The sequence below is a fragment of the Nelumbo nucifera genome, chromosome 1 (genome assembly GCF_055504915.1).
Source record: "Nelumbo nucifera cultivar China Antique chromosome 1, China Antique-T2T, whole genome shotgun sequence".
NCBI classification, from domain to species: Eukaryota; Viridiplantae; Streptophyta; class Magnoliopsida; order Proteales; family Nelumbonaceae; genus Nelumbo; species Nelumbo nucifera.
This window is the reverse complement of record NC_142649.1, coordinates 26195743-26220159: the sequence shown is the minus strand read 5'-3', so window position 1 is coordinate 26220159 and position 24417 is coordinate 26195743. Positions and strand designations below refer to the sequence as shown.

Genomic DNA, 24417 nt, shown 5'->3' with positions numbered 1-24417 from the left:
TATGCAATCTTATTTGTTTATCGATCAATCGGTTGATCAAGAAATCTGCTGTAAAAAAAAAGACTTCCAAATTACATTTGTAAATGAGGGTGCATCTGCTTCTCTTAATCGTATCCATTAATCATGGCCTCCTGAAATTGCTTTGGTGAAAATAAAAGGGGTGGAAGAAGAATGCTCGCACAAGTCCACTCTATTGTGTTTATCTCGTATGGTTGAAAAGCCTTTAAAGAAAAATATGACATTATATTCTTACCCAAGATGAAATAAGGAAGAATTCCTCAAGAAAGGTAATTTGGGCGTCTTCTTTTGCTTTATCTTCTAATATTGGGGAAATGTGGATTGAGATTCAACTTTTCTATTATTGCATTTTCTCTCAATCTCATACCTTGTTTGACTTTCGCCTCTTGCCTCATTTGTAGTTCATTTAGCCATTTAGGTGGTGTTCGGGAGTTCCGTTCTCCTCCTCACAAGTCACAGCCTGGTGGTTGGTGCTTCACAATGTCCTCGCAAAACGTTAGTGCTTAGTGCTGTGCTTACCCAAAACACGAGTGGAGGCCAGCAGGTTACGACGTTAGCCCTTGAAGCCAAATTTGATGTTTTTCATTTTTCTTTTCTATCCCCAGTTGCAATCCTCTGCCCCCAGCGACCAACGATCTCACCGGCAAATAGCATCTTTTGTAGAGTTCTGCCGGTTAAAAAGTAGTTTGGCTTTCCCTTTCTCCATGTCTTTCCAACCCTTCTCCAAGTCAACAGTCTTTGAAGCCATCCTCTGGTTAAAATACATAAGAAATAAAAAAGGAAAATAAATAATGAACTTGCAATTGAATCCTCCTACTAGAATCATCTTCAATGAAGACAACCCAATTAACCGACAAGGATGATTATATAACAAAACTATCTGTTTATTTTTATTACAAATAGCCAGAAGATGGAAACCGTAAAAAGAAAATTTTGAGATAAAAAGCAAATGGGCAATGCAGATGGAAAGTTATCTCAAACTAGATTGGAGGACATTTCAGTTTCTGCCAACCAGCACTCAGAGATAAGTGTGTAAAGTACGAAAAATACTGCAGGTTATCAACTGTTATCGTTAGTTTGTTCAAATATAATGACGAACTGAAGGAGGAAGGTTGCAACCGGTGGAGGGAGGGGGCTACGGTTTCGTTGCTGGAGAGAAAAGAGTCAAGGGGTAGTGGGTTTGGGCAGGAACGGAGAAGAAAAATGAAAAGCACTGAATTTGGTATCGAGGGCTAACAGAATGGAGAGCTAACGTCGTAACCTGACCTCCACTTGTGCTTTTCATCTATGTTTTCTAACAGCTTGGCTTTACAATCTGAATTTGAGTGCGATTCTGAGAAGAAAATGACAACTGAGATAAGAAAGTGGTTTACAATGGCAAGACTTGATCCCTATTGTGTTGTTAGCAGAGAACTGATTCCATATTTAGGGTGTTCTAATAAAACCTCCTTATTTGCATGTCTGTTAAATGCATGTTGGTGTTTGAAAATGATGAGGGGTAATTTGGTCATTTGAATGACATCAAAACACGTGGCTTTCAAGTGATATCTTAACACTAAGTAGGTGGATCACTTCGGCAAGTCGGCTGTTAGCAGTTCGCCTAGGCCGACCTAGATTACCTCGGCCCGGTCGACCTTAAAAAGTTCCGGGCAAGAAGTGACCTACCTCGGAGAATGACCAAGCTATGGTAAGTACTATTGGCGACCTATAAGGCATGCTCGCTGACTCGTCACATAGATCCGTTGTCAGTCCGAGTTCTCCAAAGTATTAATGAGTCGACCATTGGGTCGGCTTACCCGCATTACACGCATAAGAGCGAATCAGACGGACCTTAGCCTTCTATTCAGATTGCATAACCGACGTCGTTATTCTCCTGACTTAGCAAAAATGACTCTGCGAGAACCTGAGACCCATTACAAGAAGGTCTCTGAGTACTCACACCTATATAAAGCCTACATGAAGGCCTCATTTCCACCATAAGAGGTATGCGCGATTAAACTCTCGCATAGTCTAATCACTTAAAGCATTCTAAGAAACTCTCACTAACTTAAGGATTAGAGTGCCCATCCCAGGTAAAACAATCTGAACATTCTAACTCTCTCCTTTTGCAAAATTATACAATTACATCAGTTCCCATAACTGTAACCAAAGTTCCATAAAGTTTCAGCAAAATATAAAGTGTTCTTAGTGGTTGTAACTAGGACTATGTTTCTTAAAATCTACATGATTAAGGTTGTTTCCCATCTTCAAATATATTTATTTTAATTTCATTATATTTGGGGAATGAACAATATGAATATTATAAACAAAGTGTTCAGCTATGATATTACCTGAGGTATTTTTCTTCTTTATCTTTTGGTTTCCTTCCATGTCTCACTGAAGTGCTCCTATTTTTCTGCTTATAATTTGAATTTGCTGAAACACAACGCTCATAATTCCCAGAAATATTGAACTGTACCTTCAAATTGAATTCAGAATCAGTCATCTCGAAACCCTATGACATTATCTTGAATTAATAAAATGAAGATGAAGTCTCCCATTTCAGTAATTTCTATTTATACATGAAATAGCATTCGTTGAAGCATGTGAACTGTTACATATTCCAAGTTTCTAACCGAACAAATATCACTGAACATGTGAATACAGAATCATAACTTTATTGCCCAGCATAGGATATGTTTGTGAACGGAGCAAAAACAGGTAATGGACATGATCTTTTAGAAACTAGGGTTGTTAAGCATATGCAGATATGCTTACTCGAATGGATTTGAGTTCTGTTGAATCCAAAACTTCTCCATTAAGTTCGGATTTGAATTCTGCAACTTGGGTTGCATTGGGCTGGGCTGACAATCAGGTTAGGGTTGATCCCTTGCTATTGATCATATTTATTATAGTCTCATCACCTACTATTAATCTATATTTGTCTTTTTCTCTTAAGCCCTAACCCTAATGACAAGTTAGCATGGGTGTTTCTTATTTATAATTCATAATAACAATTTGATTTTCAGTAGGAGATCTATTATAATTCATAATAAACTCTAATAATTTGAGGCATTATTTTTTTTTTCTTTTTTCTTTTATATTAAAATAACAATAACAACGTCGAAAAAGCAAATACTGATGGTTGGATTGGGTTAGGATATTGAGGGACTTTAGATTAATGGGTTAGTGTTGACTAGATCAGGTTGGGGATCAGAACTTGCGGATAGGCTAGGATTGACCTGTACCTGACCTAACCTGGTCCGACTTATACCCTTAATTGAGGGACTTTAGATTAATGATATCATGACTCGATAAGCCAGGATAGTAAAACATGAACCCGATTTGGGTTGAAGCATCAAAACCCTAATCTAACCATATACCCAAATAAACATGACCCGTTAACAAAATAGTTTTCATTGCTGTAGCTCCACAAACCATTGGAGAGGGTGATTAGGTGGCTGAAAGAAGTGCTAACTCAATGGCTGATGGGTTAGTTAAGCAGGGGGTGGTTAAGGAATCTCTGTTTTGGGCTAATTTTTAGCTTCTTTCTTTGTCCTTTTATTGTTGGAGAGTTGAAATAGTTTACCTCCCCCTTTCCGTAATTAAAGTTTCACAAATCTTATTCACTAATAAAGCTTAATGTTATCAATAAAAAAAAAAAACTATTTTAGGACTTAAAGCATATAGCAATGGATGTCTCTAAGTCCTAAAGTAGTTTCTTTCTTTTTCCAATATCATCTGAAGTATTTTGTTAATGGGTCTTAAGCATTTCTGCACCATAAATCCGCTTGGTTGGATAGTTGTGCCACCCTATAACAGTGGATATTGATTTGGCATGATTTGGCCCGACTTGATAAACAGAGGACATGTGGATGCGACCTACCAGCCAGATGATGATCCAGCACTTCCAACCACCTTGGCAGATCGATTACTTCGGGTGTCTCAGTCATCTCGGATTGCACCAAGGGCAGGGTACCTCGGATGCCCATATCTGCCGAGGTGACACGTAGCAGATTCTAGAAGATCACCAGTTATCTTCGAGCCTTCCGGGATCATGCCGCGCAACTGTAGGTCTTATTCTTATCCCACTCGATTCAGGTGGACACGATGAGACTTATCAGCCACCACGTTGTCCACCTTTTGGAGCGGAACGGACTCCTACTGCTTGGTCCAAGGATCTCGGAGAGGTTTCGTGAGGCTCATGGCAGCCCAACTATATAAGGGCATCAGCCCCTTTGACCCAGGTACGCACGATTAAGTGCATTATAGCTGTCAAGCTTACTGATTTTCAGCTTGCAATTTACTACTGAGTACTGACTTAAGCATTGGAATGACCTCGCTGGGTTAGCCACTCTGGGTTCTTTGATCATTTCTCTTGTAGTTCGACGAACCAACTAAGCACCAACGTTCGAACTGCCTTCCAGCTAGGAGCATCCAGATCGTGCTCCATCAAATATGATCATGTCTTATACATTCAAAACAAGAACATAATCTTCAAATTTCTGACCAATTCATCTAATGGTTTGAAAAACCCCAATCAATTTATAAACTTGAGACTTGACTGAACTGAACGTTACTAAACCATGGGGGGTCTCAACAAGAGTAGAGCTGGCAATGGGTCGGGCCTAGCTGATAGAATCAACCCACTTAAGTGATTATGTCAAATAATAGGGCCAAGCCTAGTATTTGGTGTTTTCAACCAATTATTTAGTTAATAATATATAAAGGTCTCCTGATTTAATTTAGTTTCATAGATAATATGCTAGATTTTTTTTTGAAGCCTAAAAAAGCGAATTCATTAAGAGCTCAACATATTATCATCAACAATACAATCTTCCAAGAAAAAAAAGGAATATACATGGAGGTTAGAGGTGTAAATCAGGTTGTGCCACCCGTGGCCTAGTACGAACTTGGACCAACTCGGTTTGGTTTGGCACGATAGTCCACGGGAATTGTCAGGCCCGACACGATCATGCGGGCCATGCTGGGCTTAGGGTTTTAGGTCCATGGGCCGGCACGGCCCAGTTCACAGCTCGGCCTGACACGACTCATATATATTATTTATATATAATTTATAATTATACAATAATATATAATATATTAATAAAATAAATAATTTTTTTATTTTATTATACTAATTTATTTAATTATTGTATATATAAGCAATTGTATACACAAAATTCATATAAAATTAAAATTTTAAGTTTTTGTCAAATTTTTTAAATAAATAGCTTTAACCCGATGCATAGCCCGACCTGGCCCAAGGCTCGGCCCACGGACCTAGGCTGTGAGCCGTGCCGGACCAACCCCCAAATTTTTCACCGGGGAGGACGGCACGGCACAAAGCACTTTACACCTCTAATGGAGGTGATAACAAGAGTTCGACGGGCAATCTTGTGAGCCACCTTGTTTGCTGATCTAGGGGTATAAACAATAGAACTCCAAGGAAGATTAGAACACATCGCTCAGCAATCTGCCCAAGTCTTGCGGACTTGGCATGGAGGAATTAAACTGTCCTCCGACATAGCTTAAACAATAGTTAAACAGCAATCTCCCTCAAATTTGATGCTTTCCAGGAGAGATAGGGCTTTAGCTCCTACTGCAGAGCATGTATATGTTACAAACCTACTCTTGGCTCTACAAAATTAATAAAACCATAGCATGGTGATTGCGGATGACCATCCCAATTCCAAGAAGAATCAGAGGTTGCACCATCAAAATTCACTTTCAACTGATTTGCTTGAGGTCTGGACCAACAATTAATGGAGGTGGAAGCAGGCTGCGATATCTGATTTGTAGGTGTAGAACTTAGGTGGGATTGAATATGAATATATAATTATAATTAATTCTTCAATTTGTGCATTTGCACCGATGATAGTCGAAAGAACATCTACTTCTCTGCCCTCCAAAGCAATTCTGCAGCTGTCTTTCCAAATGTGCCACATGAAGATGACACATTTTGCAAGTAATCAAGGTTGTGCAACTCCAAACACGCGAATTGAAGAACTCTGAATTGGGGGGATCCATGCATGGATCATTAAACAGCTCAACATCCCAACTTGACCAAACATGCCATAGTAATCCAGGTTGAAGTTCATCCCTACACTTTAATAAATCAGCCCAGCAACCAAAACTTTTGTTGTGATTGACGTTCCAGAATGAAGTTCCATTTGGTAAGTAATTAGTATTTAAAATTTCTATAGAAGAATACAACTATTATACTTTTATTTGAATCACTAGAAATACAATATACAAAAGAATAATTTGAAAAAAAAAAGAAATGAATATTGGGGTTGGCTACAGACCAAACTCTCCGGCCTTTATATGATATGTATATATGTATGTATATATATACATACACGTATTACGTATGTATACGTATTTATGTATTAATATGTATTTTCCCTATAGACAACTTGATGGTTGAACCAAACCGGAAGCTGTTCCACCCACATTAGCACAAGATGATTGGGCCTTTTGGTTTCATTATAACTGAGCTTTACATCTTCTAATGCGATCCCAGTACACGGATTCTTGGAGCTACAGTCAAATTTCACTGTGACTTGTGTAGCTGATGTTCCTTGGATGTGTTTGTATCTCACATTGCTGATTTTTACTCCTGAAGCCTGTCAAGAATATTTGATAGAGAGAAATCTGAATAGTGTGAGAACCAGGCCCAAGCCCATAATAGCTAGTGCCCACTGCCCAGTATTTGGAATTGGAAAGGGAAAGGGAACCTCTTTTAAGTTTTAACTAATTAACCATTAATTACTATGTTTAACATAGTGGAGTGGGTGCCAAAGAAATATTTGTTTGCCAAAAATACCCTTATTATGATAACGTACCTGACCAGGGCAATCTTTGTTGTGAGGGCAGTAATTTTGGTCAATTATGATGGGGTTTTCGACATTCTTCATGATGGCATTTTGATAAAGGACCCCTTTTACGAATCCTTTGCTGGGTCTTCCCCACGTCTTAATCCTCAGCCCATTTTGGGTACCCGTAAAAGTAACGGTTTTAACTGTCACGTTCTGCACTCCTGCTTCATTAAGAGACCAGCCAAGGCTTCCGATGCTGCACCAAGCACCAGACCCATAGACTCAGTCAAAACTTGCATTCCATCTCTCTCTCAAAGTTGAACACATCAAAGCCTGAGGTGCAACTCACCTGATGCCGTGTCCAGGTCCACATGCAATGTTCTCTATCCATACGTTCCTTGTAGCAGGGCCGATTGAGATACAGTCATCTCCTGTCCTCATGCTTGAGCTCACAATCGCCACCCGCCTCGATGATTCTACATGAATGCCGTCGGTGTTCGGGCTGTCGCCGGGCGCCGTGAGCGTCACCCCTCGGACGTGAACATTGTGGCAACCTCCGATAGTAATGTGGAACAGTTGGCTGTTTATCGATGATAATCCACTGATCACAATGTTTCTTGAGTTCACAAAGGACAGTGACTGCAAGTATAGACACGCAGAGGATCGATGAACAGAATCATCAGTATCTATGTATTTGAGAGTTGAAATTAACTTGGCCTATTCTATGGCTCTTGGTCTGCATTAATTGAATAATTGAGCCAGGCCTATTTCTTTAATGATCTCCACTGGTTAATTTTCTGTTATAATGGAACGATCAGTTTTGATTTCCAAGGAAAAAACTGTCGTTAATTAATCCACCAAAGAAAAGAAAATTAATTCTGTGTTTTGTTTTTGATCAAGTGATCTAATTACGCAGAAAGGAATTATCAAAACTCATACTTGACTTACCCTGGCTCCGACTGGGCAGCTCTTCCCTGCAGCCTTACAAGACCACAGAGAAGAGCCTTGGCCATCAAGGGTCCCTCCATAGACGAAAACTCCATTGACGCCCTGGAAGGTAATCCAGCGTTCAGAGCTACCGAGGACACGGTAGTCAGATGGGGCCAGGAGAGTCCCGTCGATACGTATCATGGTACGATTGTTGTTGCATTTGCCTCCAAAGCGGACTGCTTGGTTGAGTAAATATCTTCCCGGTGGCATGTAGATCTCGGCCGGACCGACGGAGCCACAGGCCATAGCCCATGCCTTTAGGAATGCGCCGGTGGAGTCAGTTTTGCCATTGGCTTTGGCCCCATAACTGACCACGTTATACCTTGCAGCTGCTGCTGGGTAGAAGAAGAAGAAGAAGAAGAAGAAGAAGAAGAAGAAGAAGAAGAAGACGAAGACAAGTGACGGTGGAAACGTTATGGACTTCAACATATTAACTCAGAGGAAGAGATAGAGATGAGGAGGCCTGAGTGTACCAGAGAGAAGTGGGAATTGATGGGATGGGAGAAGTTACAGCAGTTTGGGCTATTTATAGGATCTGAATAGGAAGTGGGTCCAAATGTCCAATCCAAAGCAGAGAGGACCGCTGAAAAGTGAAAACCAGATTTAATTTAATTTACTAAAAAAATCTTGATAAACTGTTCAGTAAGGAACAAGGCCTTCATTTTATCCATCCGTTCCAGAACTCACATATTCATAATAATATGTGGAAAGTAAAACGGAAACGGGAGAGTGGGTTTGGCCACAAACAGACACCACCTTCCCCACATTGACAGTTTGACATTAATTGCTACAAGAAATAGTTTGAACTTTGGAGAGATTTCAAAGTTTTGACTTTATCAGGTCAATAACAGCCCAGTACTGTTTTTCTTTGAAGTGAGAACTTTTCTTGTTTTGCTCTCTGCTAGTGTGCCATGAGACATGATGATCAGGAAGATGGGAACTGTTTGATTTCTATGTTTATTTCGGCACTTAAGCTAACTAGCTCACTGTTGGAGTAGACCAGTAACATGGTTGAGCTAATCAAAATGGTGGGTTTGCAGCCGTGAACAACTGATGACCCTCCATTAAAACTTTAAAAGGTTGGTCTTACACGTAACACTTGGGCCAATCTAGCTAATTCTTTCCCTTATTCTTTATGTTGACTTTATGGATTCTCTCTCTCTCTCTCTCTCACTCAGGACTGTACTTTCTGTACTTTGTGGCCCTTTAGGTTGGATCATATTTGCAGTAGAAAAATTAAATAGACTTGTATATCATAGGTTGTGTGTTTTACCTACCTTAATTTTTATGATTTGGTTTTAATTTGTGCTTTGGATGTATGTCTCAATTAGTTTATATTACCCTGCTGAATGCACAAACTGTCCTGGTTTTGTAATATGGAAAATCTTGGAATTACAGTCAATGCAGACCAAATTTTTGGTATAAGAACTTGGTTTATGAGTTAGGTTGTTCTGCATGTAGGCTATGATATCTGGTGTCACTACAAGAAATATTGACTAAGCCGGCGGTGTTAAAAAACACCAGCATAGACCCATATATGCTGGCGATTTTAGCATAACCGCCATCAGTGGATAGAGGGCGGCGGTTCAATTAATTAAGCGGGTGGTTTTGCATTGAACCGACCGATCATGAGTTATTCTTGAACCGGCTGAATAACAACTTTCCCTCCAAAACGTGGTAAGTGAGCGCCACTTTTCTGTTTCGTCTTTGAGGGAGGAACGACTCCTCTTCTCAACTTCGTCTCCCACACAACAACGGAAAGTTACCAAAGTTGAGTATTGCCAGTGATTAATAGAGATTCAGTCGATCTCAAAGTTGTATTTAAACAGTATTGAGAGGTCTGTAATTGAGCAGAGAAGTCAAGGAGTCATTCTGAGAAGGCAACAAGTAATTCTGAGGAGTCGACAAAGGCAAGTTCTTCAATTGCGTAATGTTTGTACCGCATTCATCTTTCCCATTAAATTCTAAAACCCTATTCATACTTTTTTCCTCTTAGGGTGAGAATCATCTACTGCTCTATATTCCTGGTACACAACGAAGTCGAAACAGTGGATTCAGAAGCTTGATCGGAGAAGGGTTCTGCTTTAATTTATTGGTTAGTTAATAATTTTGATATTAAATCTCTTCAGTTTTTGCACACTTATATATGTTGAAAAATATTCAATCATGGGATGGTTAGGAGAAAAAAAAAGCGGAACCTTGATAGACATGTAATCAGAATTGAACAAGAATGGAGGATCAAAAGAGTATAATTCTTTGTTCTTTCTAACAGCCTTTCTACTGATAATATGTAGATTTTGTTTCTACAATTTATTAGCAGCAAAGGTATTTTTTGCCATTTTGATTTTGTACAATTAGCAATGCTGCAAGCCCCAGAAGAAATTTAACCAACTCTGTTTTCCCAGCATTTAATATTCATCTATAATCCTTCTCTGAACCTGCTGCCTACATCTTCCCTAACCCTGTTTTTATTTTCCTTACCTTTTAAAATAGTCCAAACATACCACTTTTGTGACAAATTTTCCAACCATATGTCAACCAGACTCTGATATTAACTAAACAAAATTGAGATTAGATGTCTTCATTTGATTATGAACCTACAACCATGTAGTTTAAAAAATAGTACCCAAACTAATTTTGCCAACATGTTCATTATGCATATACACATGTGTGGATGGATATCACCGGATCCTATTTAACCCATCTGGTCAGGGATTCCAAAGCTCTGATAATTAAAATATATATATATATATATCTAAGATTTAGAATTTAACTTCATTGGATTCAGATCATGATCCAACCCATTGACAGCCTTATCTATAGAAACTAAAAATAAGAAAAAAACTTCCCAAGTATTTTCATCATATGAAATACTAAATTACCTCACATCTTCCTTAAAATCTTCAGAGTCCTCATTTGAAAACTGTCGATAAATAATCTGACAAAGAGTAAAGAAAGTAAGTAAAAAGAAGATGGACATCTGTTGACATTAAAGAGAATCCTATTCTTTATTAAAAATGGAGGATTTATGTTGCCAATAACAATCAATGGGCTGGAGAGGGTGATCAAAGACCCTAGCACATTTACTGACTACAGATAGATCATAAACATTAGTAGGTGTAACTTTGATATTAAAAGCAAAAGAATTCAAAAAAACAAAAATAAAATAAAATGAGATCGTGCTAGTGCACATGATAAGCAATCATTTCATTTAATAGAACAAATTAGAACTAAGTAACAACTAAGAAAGAATACAACAATGCCAAATGTATCTTATCCATTCATATATACCTTTTTCATCTTTTCCTAATTATCAGTGCTAATCTGTGAACACAATTTACATCTTATTTACATATTTATATTATTATAAATTTGATACTCGAAAGGACCATTTCCACCTTCCAATTTGAAGAGGACACTGATATTGGATGAAGGAAGCAATGAACCTCAAGAATTGACAACCAATGGTATAAACATACACATGGCAGACATGCACTGAGATGCTAATCTGGCAGTGCAGTAGCAGGATTTGCATATAAAGGGCCTCAACATATTGGCATTCTACAGACCAATATCACATTGGTAAACCTCATGTAGACTCAAACCTAACTGGTTCTCACATTTTGAAATGCACATATGTTGGGTAGCACCACTTCATGAGAACACAGGACAAAGTATGAGAATGGCCAATTCATGCAAGAAAATGCCAAATTTTATGTCCATATCCAGCCCACTCTCCAAATTCCCTCGATAGTTGGGACCAACATTGGATAATAGCCTTAAATGCTGGATAGGACTAACTGGATCTAAGCCCAGACAGGATTAAGTCAAGGACTTGGGTCTAGTATACAAGAGGATGGAATTTGGACTTTCAGTTGTCAATGATAACAAGATAAACCCAACATAGTTAGCTACCAATAAGGAAATCCCACCATAGTTACCTGGTTTTGACCTAGACCATGGCCTAACATTGCTGCCAGATAATATAAACCAGTCAAGCTTAAACTCACCTCAATTTAAACCATGTGCATACCTAGTCCCAATTCCTCTCCCTTTATCACGGATCCATATCCTTTAGAAGCTCTTTAGCTCTATCTTTAGCTATTGTGATCTCATCCTTCACAATGTGGGAAGCAATTAACTCTTGGCCTTCTGGCTCTGTGGGACCTAGGGGTGCTTTTCTATAGTCTTTGGTTCCTTATGCATATGTTTTGGAAGGAGAAAATTAGAAGAGTTCTCAAAAAGTCTCATAGACATTTATCATATCTTTGTGGTTTTTTATTAAATGTCTGGACACTTGCTCTTAAAGTGTAAAGCATTAGGCTAGGGGTCTTTTTCATGTCTATAAAAACTCTTCTCCATTAATATTTGTTTTATCCAATATGCCAAACCTTTGACAAAAGAAACATCTTTGGCATGAAAGAAGGGAAAGTGTACTTTTAGAGAACTATTGGAAAAGATTAGCTGAGAATAAAGAATAAGTACCTGACCAAGGCCAACAACACCAATAAGTTGCAGTGTCTTCTCCCACTCTGCAAACAAATTATATCTCTTTAGTTGGCATCAGTTTATAAAAGATGACCAAGCTATTATATTACAAATTCTCTAGGAAAGTAAACAACATGCAAATTTTCTTTTGTTTACTTTTCTTTTTTCGGGGGCAGGGAGAACTGATTGATTAAGAAATACGACAATATCCTATAGAAGAAGTGAAGAAGTAAAGTTGAAAACACAAGTTACACTGTTTAAATCTTACTATCACAACTTTGAAGGTAGATACTAGGTTTCACATATTTGGATCATATAGAGCTCAATATTGCACTATAAATGTGATGCTTATTCCCATGTGCATATCCATGGAAGCCACCTGATGTAGGATGACAGATAGCAAACAGGTGCTTTGATACTAATGAATGAATAACATAAGCTCATCAAAGACAATTTAAGTTTCATTTAAATGATAAGGAACCACATGCTCCCTTCTCAAAGAAAAAAGAAATCAACCAAGCATCTTAGACAATGAATTCCATGGTTTAAAAATAAGAGCTAACCAACTTTTTTGGGTTGGATTCAGGCAAACCTAGCCCAAGTTGCAGACCTATCCAATATCAAAAGACTCCTCTTAACCATAATATGCAAAGCTAACCACCTCAAAGCATATGGAAAGGTGTTGATCAAATCATCCCAATTGCTCATGATTTATGTTAAGAAGATAAAATCATATTAGAATAGGAGGTTCCATTAAAAACCCTTTAATGAACTCTAGATTAATCTACTTAATGATTCCAACAAAAATTAAAATAATAAAAATTTAGGCACATGGGGTCATCTTTAAAAATATTTCTAGAGCTTCTAAAGACATTATTAGCAGAGACCCACAAACAGAACTTAAAAGCCTATAAAGATACCATTCTCTCCAACTAACTTTGAGGGCAATTGTTTAACTTCATTTAAATAGTGATACACCTTTATATGTATAAAATTATGCAATTTTGATTCAATGTGAACAAAGTGCATCTTATTTTTTATACAAAGTTCATCTTCTCTTACCAAATTTCTGCTTTTAATCAGGCTATGGAATAAAACCTGTACACTTAGATCAGCACCAAACAAAGGAATATACAAAATCATTTAACAGGTCAGATGACATTTGTGGGTTTAGATAATAAAATTGAGGGGGAGAAGTACTGAATTCTCTGTGGCAACACGAAATCTACCATGTATGGAAGCTCCAACCCCACCACCAAAGACAATCCCATTAAGAATTGAAACCTTCAATCAGGATTAATCATTTATTAGTTATTATAGGATTGAATATCATTTCCATATAAAAATCTGAAATTTACTCAACAAAGAACCTCATTTACATATAAAATTGCAAAAGAGAATCACCTGGGCCTTTTTGTATGTCACCATAATGTAATTTAATGTAAACTCATTCCAAAAAAAACTTTGCACCTAATTTACAATTACCTAAGAATGTAAATTAATTATGAAGTAATATCAGCTCTTTTTTGGTAGCTAGATATTTCATACTCCAAAAAAATTCTACCCTTTCCAATAAGGGGTGATTGATGAGAACCATGGTACAAGGAACAAAGAATTGAAAGTAAAAGAAAGAAAAATAACAATCTAAAATGAACCACATATACCATAACCAAGTATTGTATCACATGTCAATAACAACCCCTAGAAATAAGAGAAATTCCTATATAGTCAAACAAGAATTTTTAGCTTTAGTAATATCCCTAGCCACAGGTGCAACATCACCACTAGCACAAAATGCTCTTCCTTCTCCCTAAAAACTATTGAAACATATTACTAATTGAAATACAGCAGCAAAACAAGCTTACTGACAACCATTACATGTCAAAAATTACATTATCAGCACCAATTCCAAAAGGGATTGGTCATTTATGACCCAGCCTGGGGCCTAGACCTGAACATATACTAGGTGGGGTGTACTGTAGGTCTATATTCTGTACTGTGGTGGTAGCCTTGTAGGTTAAATAATAAATATATTTCTTTTCAAGAATAATAAGAAAAATCATTAAATAAAAAAAAAAGCAGATACAATCCAGATCCAATAGGTGTCAAGGTGGCACTTAACAATACAAAGTAAAAAGAAACTCTGGTCTAGAATACATTAACTGAACCAGAAATTGAGAACTGATTATAAATGTTGAATTTCCAACACACTCCAAAAATTCTCCCCCAAATCTGATCTAGTGACTTGATCAAAATGATGGAACTATATTTGCATTTTACCACTGCCCCTGTTTCTTCAAAGACAAGATTGATATGTTAAAATCTTTGTTATAGTTGTTTGGAGATTTCACATTGAGATTCTCCAGTGGATTGGATCATGGATTGCAGCTAGGGCTGTCAATGGATCGGGTCATCAATGTCTTCTAACCTATTTTATTTGAAGCAAATGTTGATTTGTTTAAATTTTTGAATTATACAATTGGATGGCAGAATGTTAAGGTTTTGTGCTTCCTTGGTTTGAAGCAGCATTGAGACTTCACAAAAACATGTCAAATAGAAAAGGTAAAGACTATGGGGGTTACTAGTCACCTAAGACCCCAAACACAAATCTGGGCAGCCCCAACCTGCAACCATTCTTTAGACAAGAGTTTTTCTTTATTAGGCATCCAAATTGGGTTCAAGAGAATTTCAAAAAAGTGAAGGGGAATTTCACCTAATAACCCTTTTTTTTAAGTCAACATCATCATAATAATAATAATAATATCTAGAAGCCTTGTTTGGTCAATTGTGGCTCCATCAATTGCAAACTACAAAAAAAAAAAAAAAAAGTGTTGTGGTTTTGGATTATGGAATTCAGCTATGTATAAGATTTAATTTGAATGATGATAAGAAACTTTGATATTAAAAGGGGAGGGAGAGCTTCCCATCAATTTGAACAATTAAATCACAAGGAACCTAAAGCAGGGCCCACTAAAAAGAACAAAACATAAGGCTTATATGATGATGAAAGAAACCAATGTTGAACAACCATAAGAACTGATCACTGTATCTTTTATTTTTGGGGAACAATTTATGTCTACCAATTGGGTCTAGTTTTTCCAAAATTTAAACCAGGTTATATATGTCCTTGTTCAGATGAGGAAATTTTAGTTGACCAAGTTCTTTTGAAATAACCATTCATTAATGCTAGTTCAAATTAGTAAATGATGATGGATTGGACTCTCATGTTGAATAGAGTTCACAGATCAACTCAACCGAGGCTTAACCTCAACCATTTGAAGCCAGGAATAGAAGTTGCAGACCAAAATCATATTTTATTTAACTGAAAATTTTTAAGAGTAAGGTAAGCAAGAGAGAGAAAATCTATAAATGGGAACAATTAACCAAACAATAACACAACTAGAACAGGGAGTTTGCAGACCAGTCATGAGCTAGGAAGCAAGCATACACCAATGAGCTTGAGAACAAGGTTTCACGTCAAGAAGAGGAGAATGAAAGGCTTAAAAAATAGAAGGACTAGAAAAGATATTGCCGTATGCACCACCTCCTGAGCCAAAGTATCAGCTTCAAAGATGCTGGATTGATACATATGGTACACGACAAAAAGTATTTCAGTTATCTTGATTCCATAACACATGGAGTGTGTTGTCAGTCCATTAAACTTTTTGCCTAATAGCTATTGTTTTTCTATTTTATATTCATAATATATATGTGAGCTTAATGCATATGTACATGTACATGTTAGTATGGGGCAAGCACTAAGATACCAAAATATGACATGCCTTGTCTAGCATGTGACTTGACCATACTAAAATTAAATATGACCAAGTGATGAAGTCCAACAATAGCCAGCTCCTAATCCGCGTTGCCAAATGATGCAAGCACTAGGTTGAATGGCTTCTTTCCTTGTATACAATTTGACTCCAACCTCAATCTCAGGCGCTAAAGAAAATTGGGGAAAAAAGAAATCATCACTAGAAAGTAAATGCATGAACTAAACATTTTTTTTTTCATTCAACCCATGTTTTATACCATTAATATCAGAAATACCGAATTTCGGCTTGAAACCTTGAAACAAGTGAAGATTCCTACTTTCAGAACTATTAAATACGAAAACAAAAGAAAATTAAGGGTAGAAATCGAAGAAATCAACAACCCAATTTATAGACTACAAATCTACAACCGACCGACCCATGTTACTATGTTAGCACCACTAAAATCAAAGATAGTAATAACAAATAACCCGTCACTAAGGGGAAAAAAGACACATCATATCTGTGAAAGATGATAACAAGAAGCAATAAAGGGCAATGAATCAAACCCCATAATCTTTAATATCAAATCTCCAATCTTTCAGCATATAATTCAGACTCCATCCGAGCTTTCAAACCCCGAGTATCTACAACTTAGTCGAGAAAGCAATCGCAACCCAATCCGGCTGAGTCGATGACCACTATTCATGATTATGGTTGCCATGTACCTTGGGTCTTGCTTGTTCCACCCCAACCACACAAGCGGCATGTCAGGCTCAGAGCTTTCATAGATGATAGTCGAGTGCTCCTTATCTGGCAAATCGAAAACCCTGATGGATCCATCTGCGGAAACCAAAGCGGAAACTCCGGCGCCTCCCTAGGCAATATCATAGACCTCCTTATTATTCGCGATTAACTGGGTTCTAGGGTTTCCTTCTCGGTATCCCAAATAGTGCAAGTGGTGTCGATGCTCGAAGTCCGGATTTGCTTCGGTTGGGCTTCGTTCCAGTCGAAGGAGGTGAGGGGGCCGTAGAACTCGCTGTTTTTGTTACTGTTAAGGAGGCTCTTGAGCTCGACCTGATCGTAAAAAATGCACCATACATGGAGAGTCACTAGAGGTGGTGAGGAGGTCAGGCTTCTAGCACTCCTTGTAAAATGGTCTTGGTGGGTGGGTAAGGGTGTTCGAAGGAGAGATTCGGGTCTTAGCAAATTTCACCGGTGGAGTCGTCAAGTTGGACGATTTCAACCCAATTCTGATATTGCTCAAGGAGGCTGGTGCTAAAGAAAGTGGGAAAAAAGAGGAAGAAAAGAGAAAGAGAGGAGGAAGAAAAGAGGAGACGAATAGAGAAGAAATGGAGAAGAAAAGGGAGAGAATGAACAAATAGCAAACTAAGTTTGGTTCCAAAGAAAGTGAGGAGTTCTCGTAAGTCGAGGATAGACTTTATGTGAGCACAATTGTTTTTGGGCACGAATCCTCAAACCACGACTAAATTTTAGGCACGCTAAAATCAAAAGGCAAATCTGTTAACTACAGAGGCAATAGAAAGTGCCTTTATACTAATGAAATAACTTTGCCTTCTTTAATATGGTGTAGAGGCAGTTTTATTTGACCGCCTCCGGCTAAGTGCCTCTAAATCCAAGTATTCTAGTAGTGTATAGACATTCAAGTATTATATCATCTTGTAACAAGAGAATGAGGTTTCATAGACTACAAGAAAGATCTAAATATCTATGACATCTGGTCCATACACATTGAAATGCTATTGCAAATATATATCACCCTAACTACATTCAAAATCCCTAACACATTGTTCTTGACATTTTGTCCATACACAAAATATCCCTAACTCATTGTTCATGGCATATCAAATATATATCACCCATTATTCATGGCATTTGGTCCATACACATAAAAAAGAGGACTAACATTCAATTCTGCAGCCTATACAATTTAAAAGGTGAACAAACAACATATACATCAATCCAAAATGTTGCCAAGTTTGGGTGTGAGCAATGACTCAACTATCCAAAATACCGTGGAACTCAATAGTTTCATGTTAGTGAATGAGGTTTCAAGGTTGTGAATATCTAATTTCTTGTAAGCTCTATTCTTCAGGTCCCACTTATTAGTACTGAATTGGCACGTTCTGAAATTTGGGGACCAAAGTGGACTAACCCAAAGTACAGGGTACTAATAAAAAATTTTTCAAAAAAGCAAAATGACACAAAACCCCTCAAATCCTTTTCCCTCCACGATTCCAACTTTCTAACCCTCTCTCCCTTGTTTCTCGTCACTCTCTCCATTTCAATTAAAGTTTGAAGAACAGTTTTGGACTATAACTCCGGCGACGGTGAGGTAAGTCAAAGTCGATTGTTCTCTCTCTCCTTTCCTTTTCTTCTTCTTATTCATCTCCTTTTCTCTTTCACACTCCTCTTCATTCCTCCCATGTCATTCTATTGTAGACCAGATTAGACCACGGTGAGGTAAGTTTTCCTCTGTTTTCATTTAGCAAGGGTATTTCTTATTTTTATTGCTGCTATGATTCTTTTATCCTAAGCTGATGAAAAATCCTTGAGACTTGATTCTAACATTGATGATAAATATTGGATTTGATTGAAACTGAATCAACTTATGCATTAGATTTCATTTTGTTGGTTGTTGGACACATGGACTTGAAATCATCTTAATAACCTCGTAACTGGGCATCCTGACTTGTTAGTGGAACATAACAAACAGAAGTTTCACTATGGACGCTAGTGGAACCGTCCAGATTCTTGTATACTACCTCCAAAAATCCTGAAAAGTGTTCCCAACAAGAATTATTATTCTCTCTCCAGGCTTTAGCTGGTCTATAAGTGGTTGGGGTATTTCTGTTGTTGCTACTCCAACATGGATAGTGTCATAGGGTGCAGACTCTGGCCAACCTAGCCTCCTATCTGTGATCATTCAATTGTTTACCATAAGATTCTTATCGACATATATCACAACAAAAAGTTTTCTGTTTTATTAGCAGTTAGATCATGAAAAGCCCTATTTTATATTGGTTGCAGATAAATTGTAATGTTCTTAATGATGTCAATGATTTTGATTTTCTACAACATGTCATTTGTGTTGGATTTTTGGATAAGCCAATAACTGGATTTGAAACAAAGAGCTTACAGCCCCAAATTCTAAAATACCCTTGTTGTTCTACTTTAAGAAGTTTTATTTTTCTCTCTAAAATTTGAAATTCTGTTGGAGATACTCATTCACAAAACTTGTTTATGAAGATATAGTATTATGGAAAGATAGAAGAATAGAGAAAGAGATAAGACAGAGAAAGCAATTTTGAGGGGCGAACAGAACTATAAGGTGTGTAGCCAAGAGGGTGCCATTGAAGTGCCAAGAGATGGTATTGGAGTTATAGTCCCCAAGGTTCAAAGTATCGGAAATTCTAAGTTTATTGGAAAGACAATTTTAAGAGACGTATCGAGATACATCTTTGATACGCATGTGTATTGGAGAAAAACTAAGATACACATAGATACGCTTGGAAACAGTATAAATATTTCATTAAATCATAAAAATACATCAACAACATTAAATATAAGACCTCAATGAGGTATGTATACATTAAATTAATATATTTTAATGGTTTTATGAAAAAATATATTGTAGTTAATTATAATTTCATTAAAAATCCAATGCTTAACTATAATTTATAAATTAAGAAATATATTGTAGTTAATTATAATTTTATTAAAAATCCAATGCTTAACTATAATTTATAAATTTTATTGTTTTATGGGATGGGAAAAACCCAACTCTATTATCTAACCATAAAACATGCATTGACACAACTTTTAAGTGAAAACTTAATTAATAATTATTGAAATATTTATTATTTGTTTCCAAAAATTATAAAAAATAAATACATATTATATAATATATTCAATCATTGTGCTCAAATGATAAAATATAATTAATTAATTATTTATTTATTTTTAATTCTAAAAATATAAAAATAAAAAATTATTCAATAAGAAATTTCAATTGGTTTATGGATATGATAAATCATCCATAGAATTATAATATATTCAATTATTGTGATCAAATGATAAAATATAATTAATTATTATTTATTTTTTAGTTCTAAAAATATAAAAAATCGAAAAAAATAAAGAAGAAGTTTCAATTTCATTATGGATATGATAGATAAATCCATAGATCTAAAACATATTTAGTCTTTATAGGTAGAGAAAAAAAATTACATTTTCAATTTTTTTTGTTAATTTATATTTTCCTCAACTATCTTCATGAAATTTCCATAAATCTATTGATAACACAAAAATTTGAACATTCAAGTAAAAAAAGAAATCACAAGATATTATAGAAAATTGAAAAAGATTACCTATTTTTGCCATATTTTTTCAAATTTTGAAAAATCTTCAAAAAAAATTAACGATTCACACTTGTTTCTTGCTAATTTTTGCAAATCTAGCACTCTAGAAATGAGGTTTGGAGTTTTAGAATCATTTGGGGGTGAAAGAAGGCTTATTTCAGGGAAAAGAAGCTTGCTTTCCCACTTTTTTTTTCTAGTTTGACTGTATCTTTTTTATTGATATGCTACTGATGCACCCCGATACACCCCCCGATACGAGTCTGATACGCATGAAAAAAGATGAGATGCTCGATTTCCATGTGTATCCTGTATATATTTTTCAAAGATATGATAGAATACACCTCGTATCGGGCGCATCATATTGAAATTTTAAACCTTGGTAGTCCCCGAAGTTGATGGCTATCCCCATAAATCAGGCTTTCTTGAAGTTTTTAGTTTTTCTACTTCTATGGATTTTTGGTTGTTTGTAGCTCTTGTATCAAATCCCGTAGCACTTCTAATTATCAAAATTTAAAACCTTCCAAGGTCTATAATGATTGGATTGGGATTGGAAAGATGTAGGGAAATGTAACTTATATCCGTAGAACCAGAAAAGGATGAAGAGAAATATGAAGGTAATCTTTAATGTTATGTTTCATTTTATTTGCAACTACAAAAGCTATAGATTTTATGTTTTCTTCCATGTGCACTAATTTATCTTCATATCCATTTTAACTATCACTATGTTTTTTTTTTTTGAAAGATAACTAATTATGAGCAATTCTCTTGTCAACAGACCCAGGGTAGAATACAAAATTTTGGGGATGAAGAATGGATGATTCAATCCTACCCCAAGGGTCCTTTATATAGAAAGTGAAATTAAAGAAATTACAGAGAGGCCCTTGTAGGGAAACACGATTTTGAGAATTTACAAAGAGCCCCTTGCAAGGCTGAAGTGAAAATAATAATACATAAGAAAACAATACAATAAAGACTACAATAAAATGGTACATCAGGGAGTTTCTTCACACCCGCCCTCAAACTGATGTAGAGGCATGAGCACCAATTTGCTTAGTAGAAATAAGTGTCTAGATCTCGTCATGGCCTTTATGAAGATGTCAGCAAGTTACATATCAGAGGCAACATGAGGGAGAGAGATAGATTTTGCAAGAAATAGGTTGCAGATAAAATGGTAGTCCACCTCAATATGCTTTGTCTTTTCATGAAAGACAGGATTAAAGGCAATCTTAATAGCACTAGTGTTATCTACAAACAGATGACATTGCCCTATACTCTGCTTCCGTAGAGTACTTGGAAACAGTCTGTTGTTTCTTGTACTTCCATGATATTAGAGAGCCACCCATGAAGACACACCACTCGGTAGTGGAGCATCGTGGGGAATCCAGCCCAATCTGCATTAGCATAGGCCTTCAATTGGAGAGAAGAAGATGAAGAGAAGAAAAGACATTGTGATAAAGAGCCTTGAATATAATGAATGATTCAATGCACCGTAGTCAAATGAGGTTGATGAGGTGCAGAGACAAACTGACTAACAACTTGAACTGCATGTGCAATGTTAGGATGAGTAATGGTTAGATAGATGAGAGACCCTACAAGTTGCCGATAGAGGAAAGCATCAGGAAGTAGGGGGCCTTCTAATTTTGATAAATTGACATTCAACTCCAAAGGGAGTATCAACCTGTTTATTATTAGTGAGGTTGAACAACTTAACAAGATCAAAGGCATACTTGTGTTGGTAGACAAAACAACCTCGGGAGCTCTATTGGACTTCAAGCCCCAAGAAATAGTTAAGAGGGCCGAGATCCTTCATGTGAAAGGAACCATGGGGAAGAGACTTGATGTCTTAGATTCCTTCTATCCACATATAGTAAGAGAATGGTAAGGCCTTGGGGTCTTTTCCGAACAAAGGCAAATTCGTTCCCAGAAAGACACTGTCTTTCTGTGAGACTGTAGCAAACCGGACTGAGAGAGAGAGAAAGTGAATTTTGAAATTGTATGTTTTTGAAGTATGATTCATGTTCCTTAAATGGTTTATGAAGAGGTATGAAGAAAAGGTAGGTGCTGGTTTAAAAAGTAGTTAACAGTTAATGACTGTTAACTTTGAATTGTGCCTCTTGATCACACTTGATCGAATCGTGACTGTTGATCTCATCAATGGTAATCAATAGTCAACATCGCACCAAAACCAAAGCCGCTCTTCGCGAGCCACACGGGTGCGAGCAAAGTGCGTCTTTAAAGCGCCTCATTGCGCCGCACACGCGTGCGTGCACATTGCACGGTATCAAATTCCCACTCTCCTCTACTATTTCTAAGGAGTGTAAATCAGCTCCTATTAAAATACTGAAAACAAAGCTTATAACTTTCCAATGTGGGACGAGTTCAAAACTGTGTTTTGCAAGAAAAAAGCTAATTTTTCAATCAAGTGTGTAGGTGCAATTTCTCATGTAATTGACCAATCAAACCTATTGAATTTGATCTCTTATGAGATTAAAATCCAACATTCATGGTGCTGCTGTGTGAAATGGTGATACACACATACCTTCATCCTCTTCCAGTCGACCCCGAAATCTGATGAAAGATCAACTGGTGATGCCTCAGGCTTGCCGGAAAAATATACAGAAGGGGCTCGTACTCGAATGTCATACTTCTTACAGAAAGGAACCCAGAGCTTGGCAAACTTAGATGCTTCAACAAGAGCAAAGAAGGTGAGAGGAGACGCACCATCATCCGAGACATAGCAGGCAAGCTTGTTAGCTGGGTAATCGAGAGCCAACAAGGAGAGTACAGTGTTTACAGTGATGATAGGCGGTTCAAGCACAGGATCTGCTGTTGTAACAAAAATATCTACCGGAGGAAGAAGCTCAACGCCCCTATTGAGGCATGACATAGATATTAGTTCGTTGCAGCAAGAAGAGTGGCTTATATTTAGCTCTCAGCTGGTATCACCCAAAGCAAAAACATAACATACTACTAAGTTCTAAGTACTAACCTGCTCCTGCCTGCACACTTCAGTAATGATGAAATGATAAATATAAATGAAATTATTGAAATATTAATTAGTACCTTTGTAAGAGGCGCTCAAGATAAGTTCTGTATTCTAATTGATTCCATTTGATGTTCATAATAAGGACCCAGATGAAGGTAAACCAAGACTCACAGAGGAAAGCAAGAAGCCAAGGGACTCCATGGTTTCTGATCGTTAGAAACCGATATAGGAGGAGGGAAAGCAAGAGGAAGAAGATGATGACATCTTTGACTCTCTGCAGAATGTTCTTGCGAGGGATTCTGTGTTGGAGGGGAAGAGAGGATTGGCCATGACCGTAAAAGAGAGTAGCTAACTCTTGGCTGACCTCATTATTTGGGCTTCTGTGTGTGCTACTCTTATAATGTTTTATGGTAATAAGTCGTAATGTGGGCTTTCCAAAAAAAATGTTGGAAGGTTTTCCAATTTCAGCAAATGCCAGTCAGTATGCAGAAATTTGGGAAATCATGATATTGAGACCACACAACCCTGTACCGTCATCGTATTTCCTACTCACTTTTTCTATCCACTCTCTACCCGTAAATTGGAGCTATACATCTCTAACATGAATTGAGAGATGTGTGGCTGTAATCATTATATTGTGTTGGTAAATTGTGGGTAGGAAAAGTGAGTAAGAAATCCTTAGTGCATCATTATGTTGTGTTGGTAAGCATCGTCATCATGATACTAGGTCCGTGGGCTAGCATGGTACGATACAGTTGATGGGACCCTATATATATATATATATAAATAAATAATTATTTTTAATTTTATTATATATTATTTTATTTAATTATTGTATATATAAATAATTCTATACAAAACTTTGGCTCGATTCATGGCCAAGCCTAACTCAAGGCTCGACCCACGGACCAATTTGGCCCGATTCATGGCCAATTTGGCCTGCTAAAATTAGGGCATTTGGCGGTAGTCGTAAGCTTCCACTAAAGACCAACTTCCAAGTG

General features: G+C 36.9%; 1 protein-coding gene and 2 pseudogenes across 2 annotated transcripts; all 3 read right to left on the bottom strand.

Moving 5' to 3' along the window:
- Window positions 1-6405: 6405 nt before the first annotated feature.
- LOC104609689 (polygalacturonase-like) lies at window positions 6406-8237 on the bottom strand (annotated as a pseudogene).
- A 2217-nt stretch (window positions 8238-10454) lies between these two features.
- LOC148803020 (cellulose synthase-like protein B4) lies at window positions 10455-23880 on the bottom strand. 2 transcript variants are annotated; one of them, XM_088896654.1, is made up of 5 exons: window positions 23494-23880; window positions 22970-23300; window positions 13497-13580; window positions 12294-12340; window positions 10455-10746 (listed from the first exon to the last, which is right to left on the bottom strand). In XM_088896654.1, exons 1-5 carry the CDS (start codon window positions 23550-23552, stop codon window positions 10692-10694), a joined length of 576 nt encoding a protein of 191 aa, XP_088752780.1. In that variant the 5' UTR covers window positions 23553-23880; the 3' UTR covers window positions 10455-10691. The 2 variants fall into 2 exon arrangements, with proteins under 2 accessions (XP_088752780.1, XP_088752781.1); XM_088896655.1 differs by lacking the exon at window positions 13497-13580 and having other exon boundaries at window positions 10457-10746; window positions 23494-23877.
- On the bottom strand, window positions 16662-18104 carry LOC148803021 (WD repeat-containing protein LWD1 pseudogene; annotated as a pseudogene).
- Window positions 23881-24417: the final 537 nt, after the last annotated feature.

Coding starts and splice junctions, on each gene's coding strand:
- LOC148803020 (XM_088896654.1), bottom strand. CDS start 23,552: ATGAACATCAAATGGAATCAATTAGAATACAGAACTTATCTTGAGCGC. Junction 23,301..23,493: donor CTTGAGCGCCTCTTACAAAG/GTACTAATTAAT, acceptor ATGCCTCAATAG/GGGCGTTGAGCTTCTTCCTC. Junction 12,341..13,496: donor GTGTTGCCACAGAGAATTCA/GTACTTCTCCCC, acceptor ATTTGTTTGCAG/AGTGGGAGAAGACACTGCAA.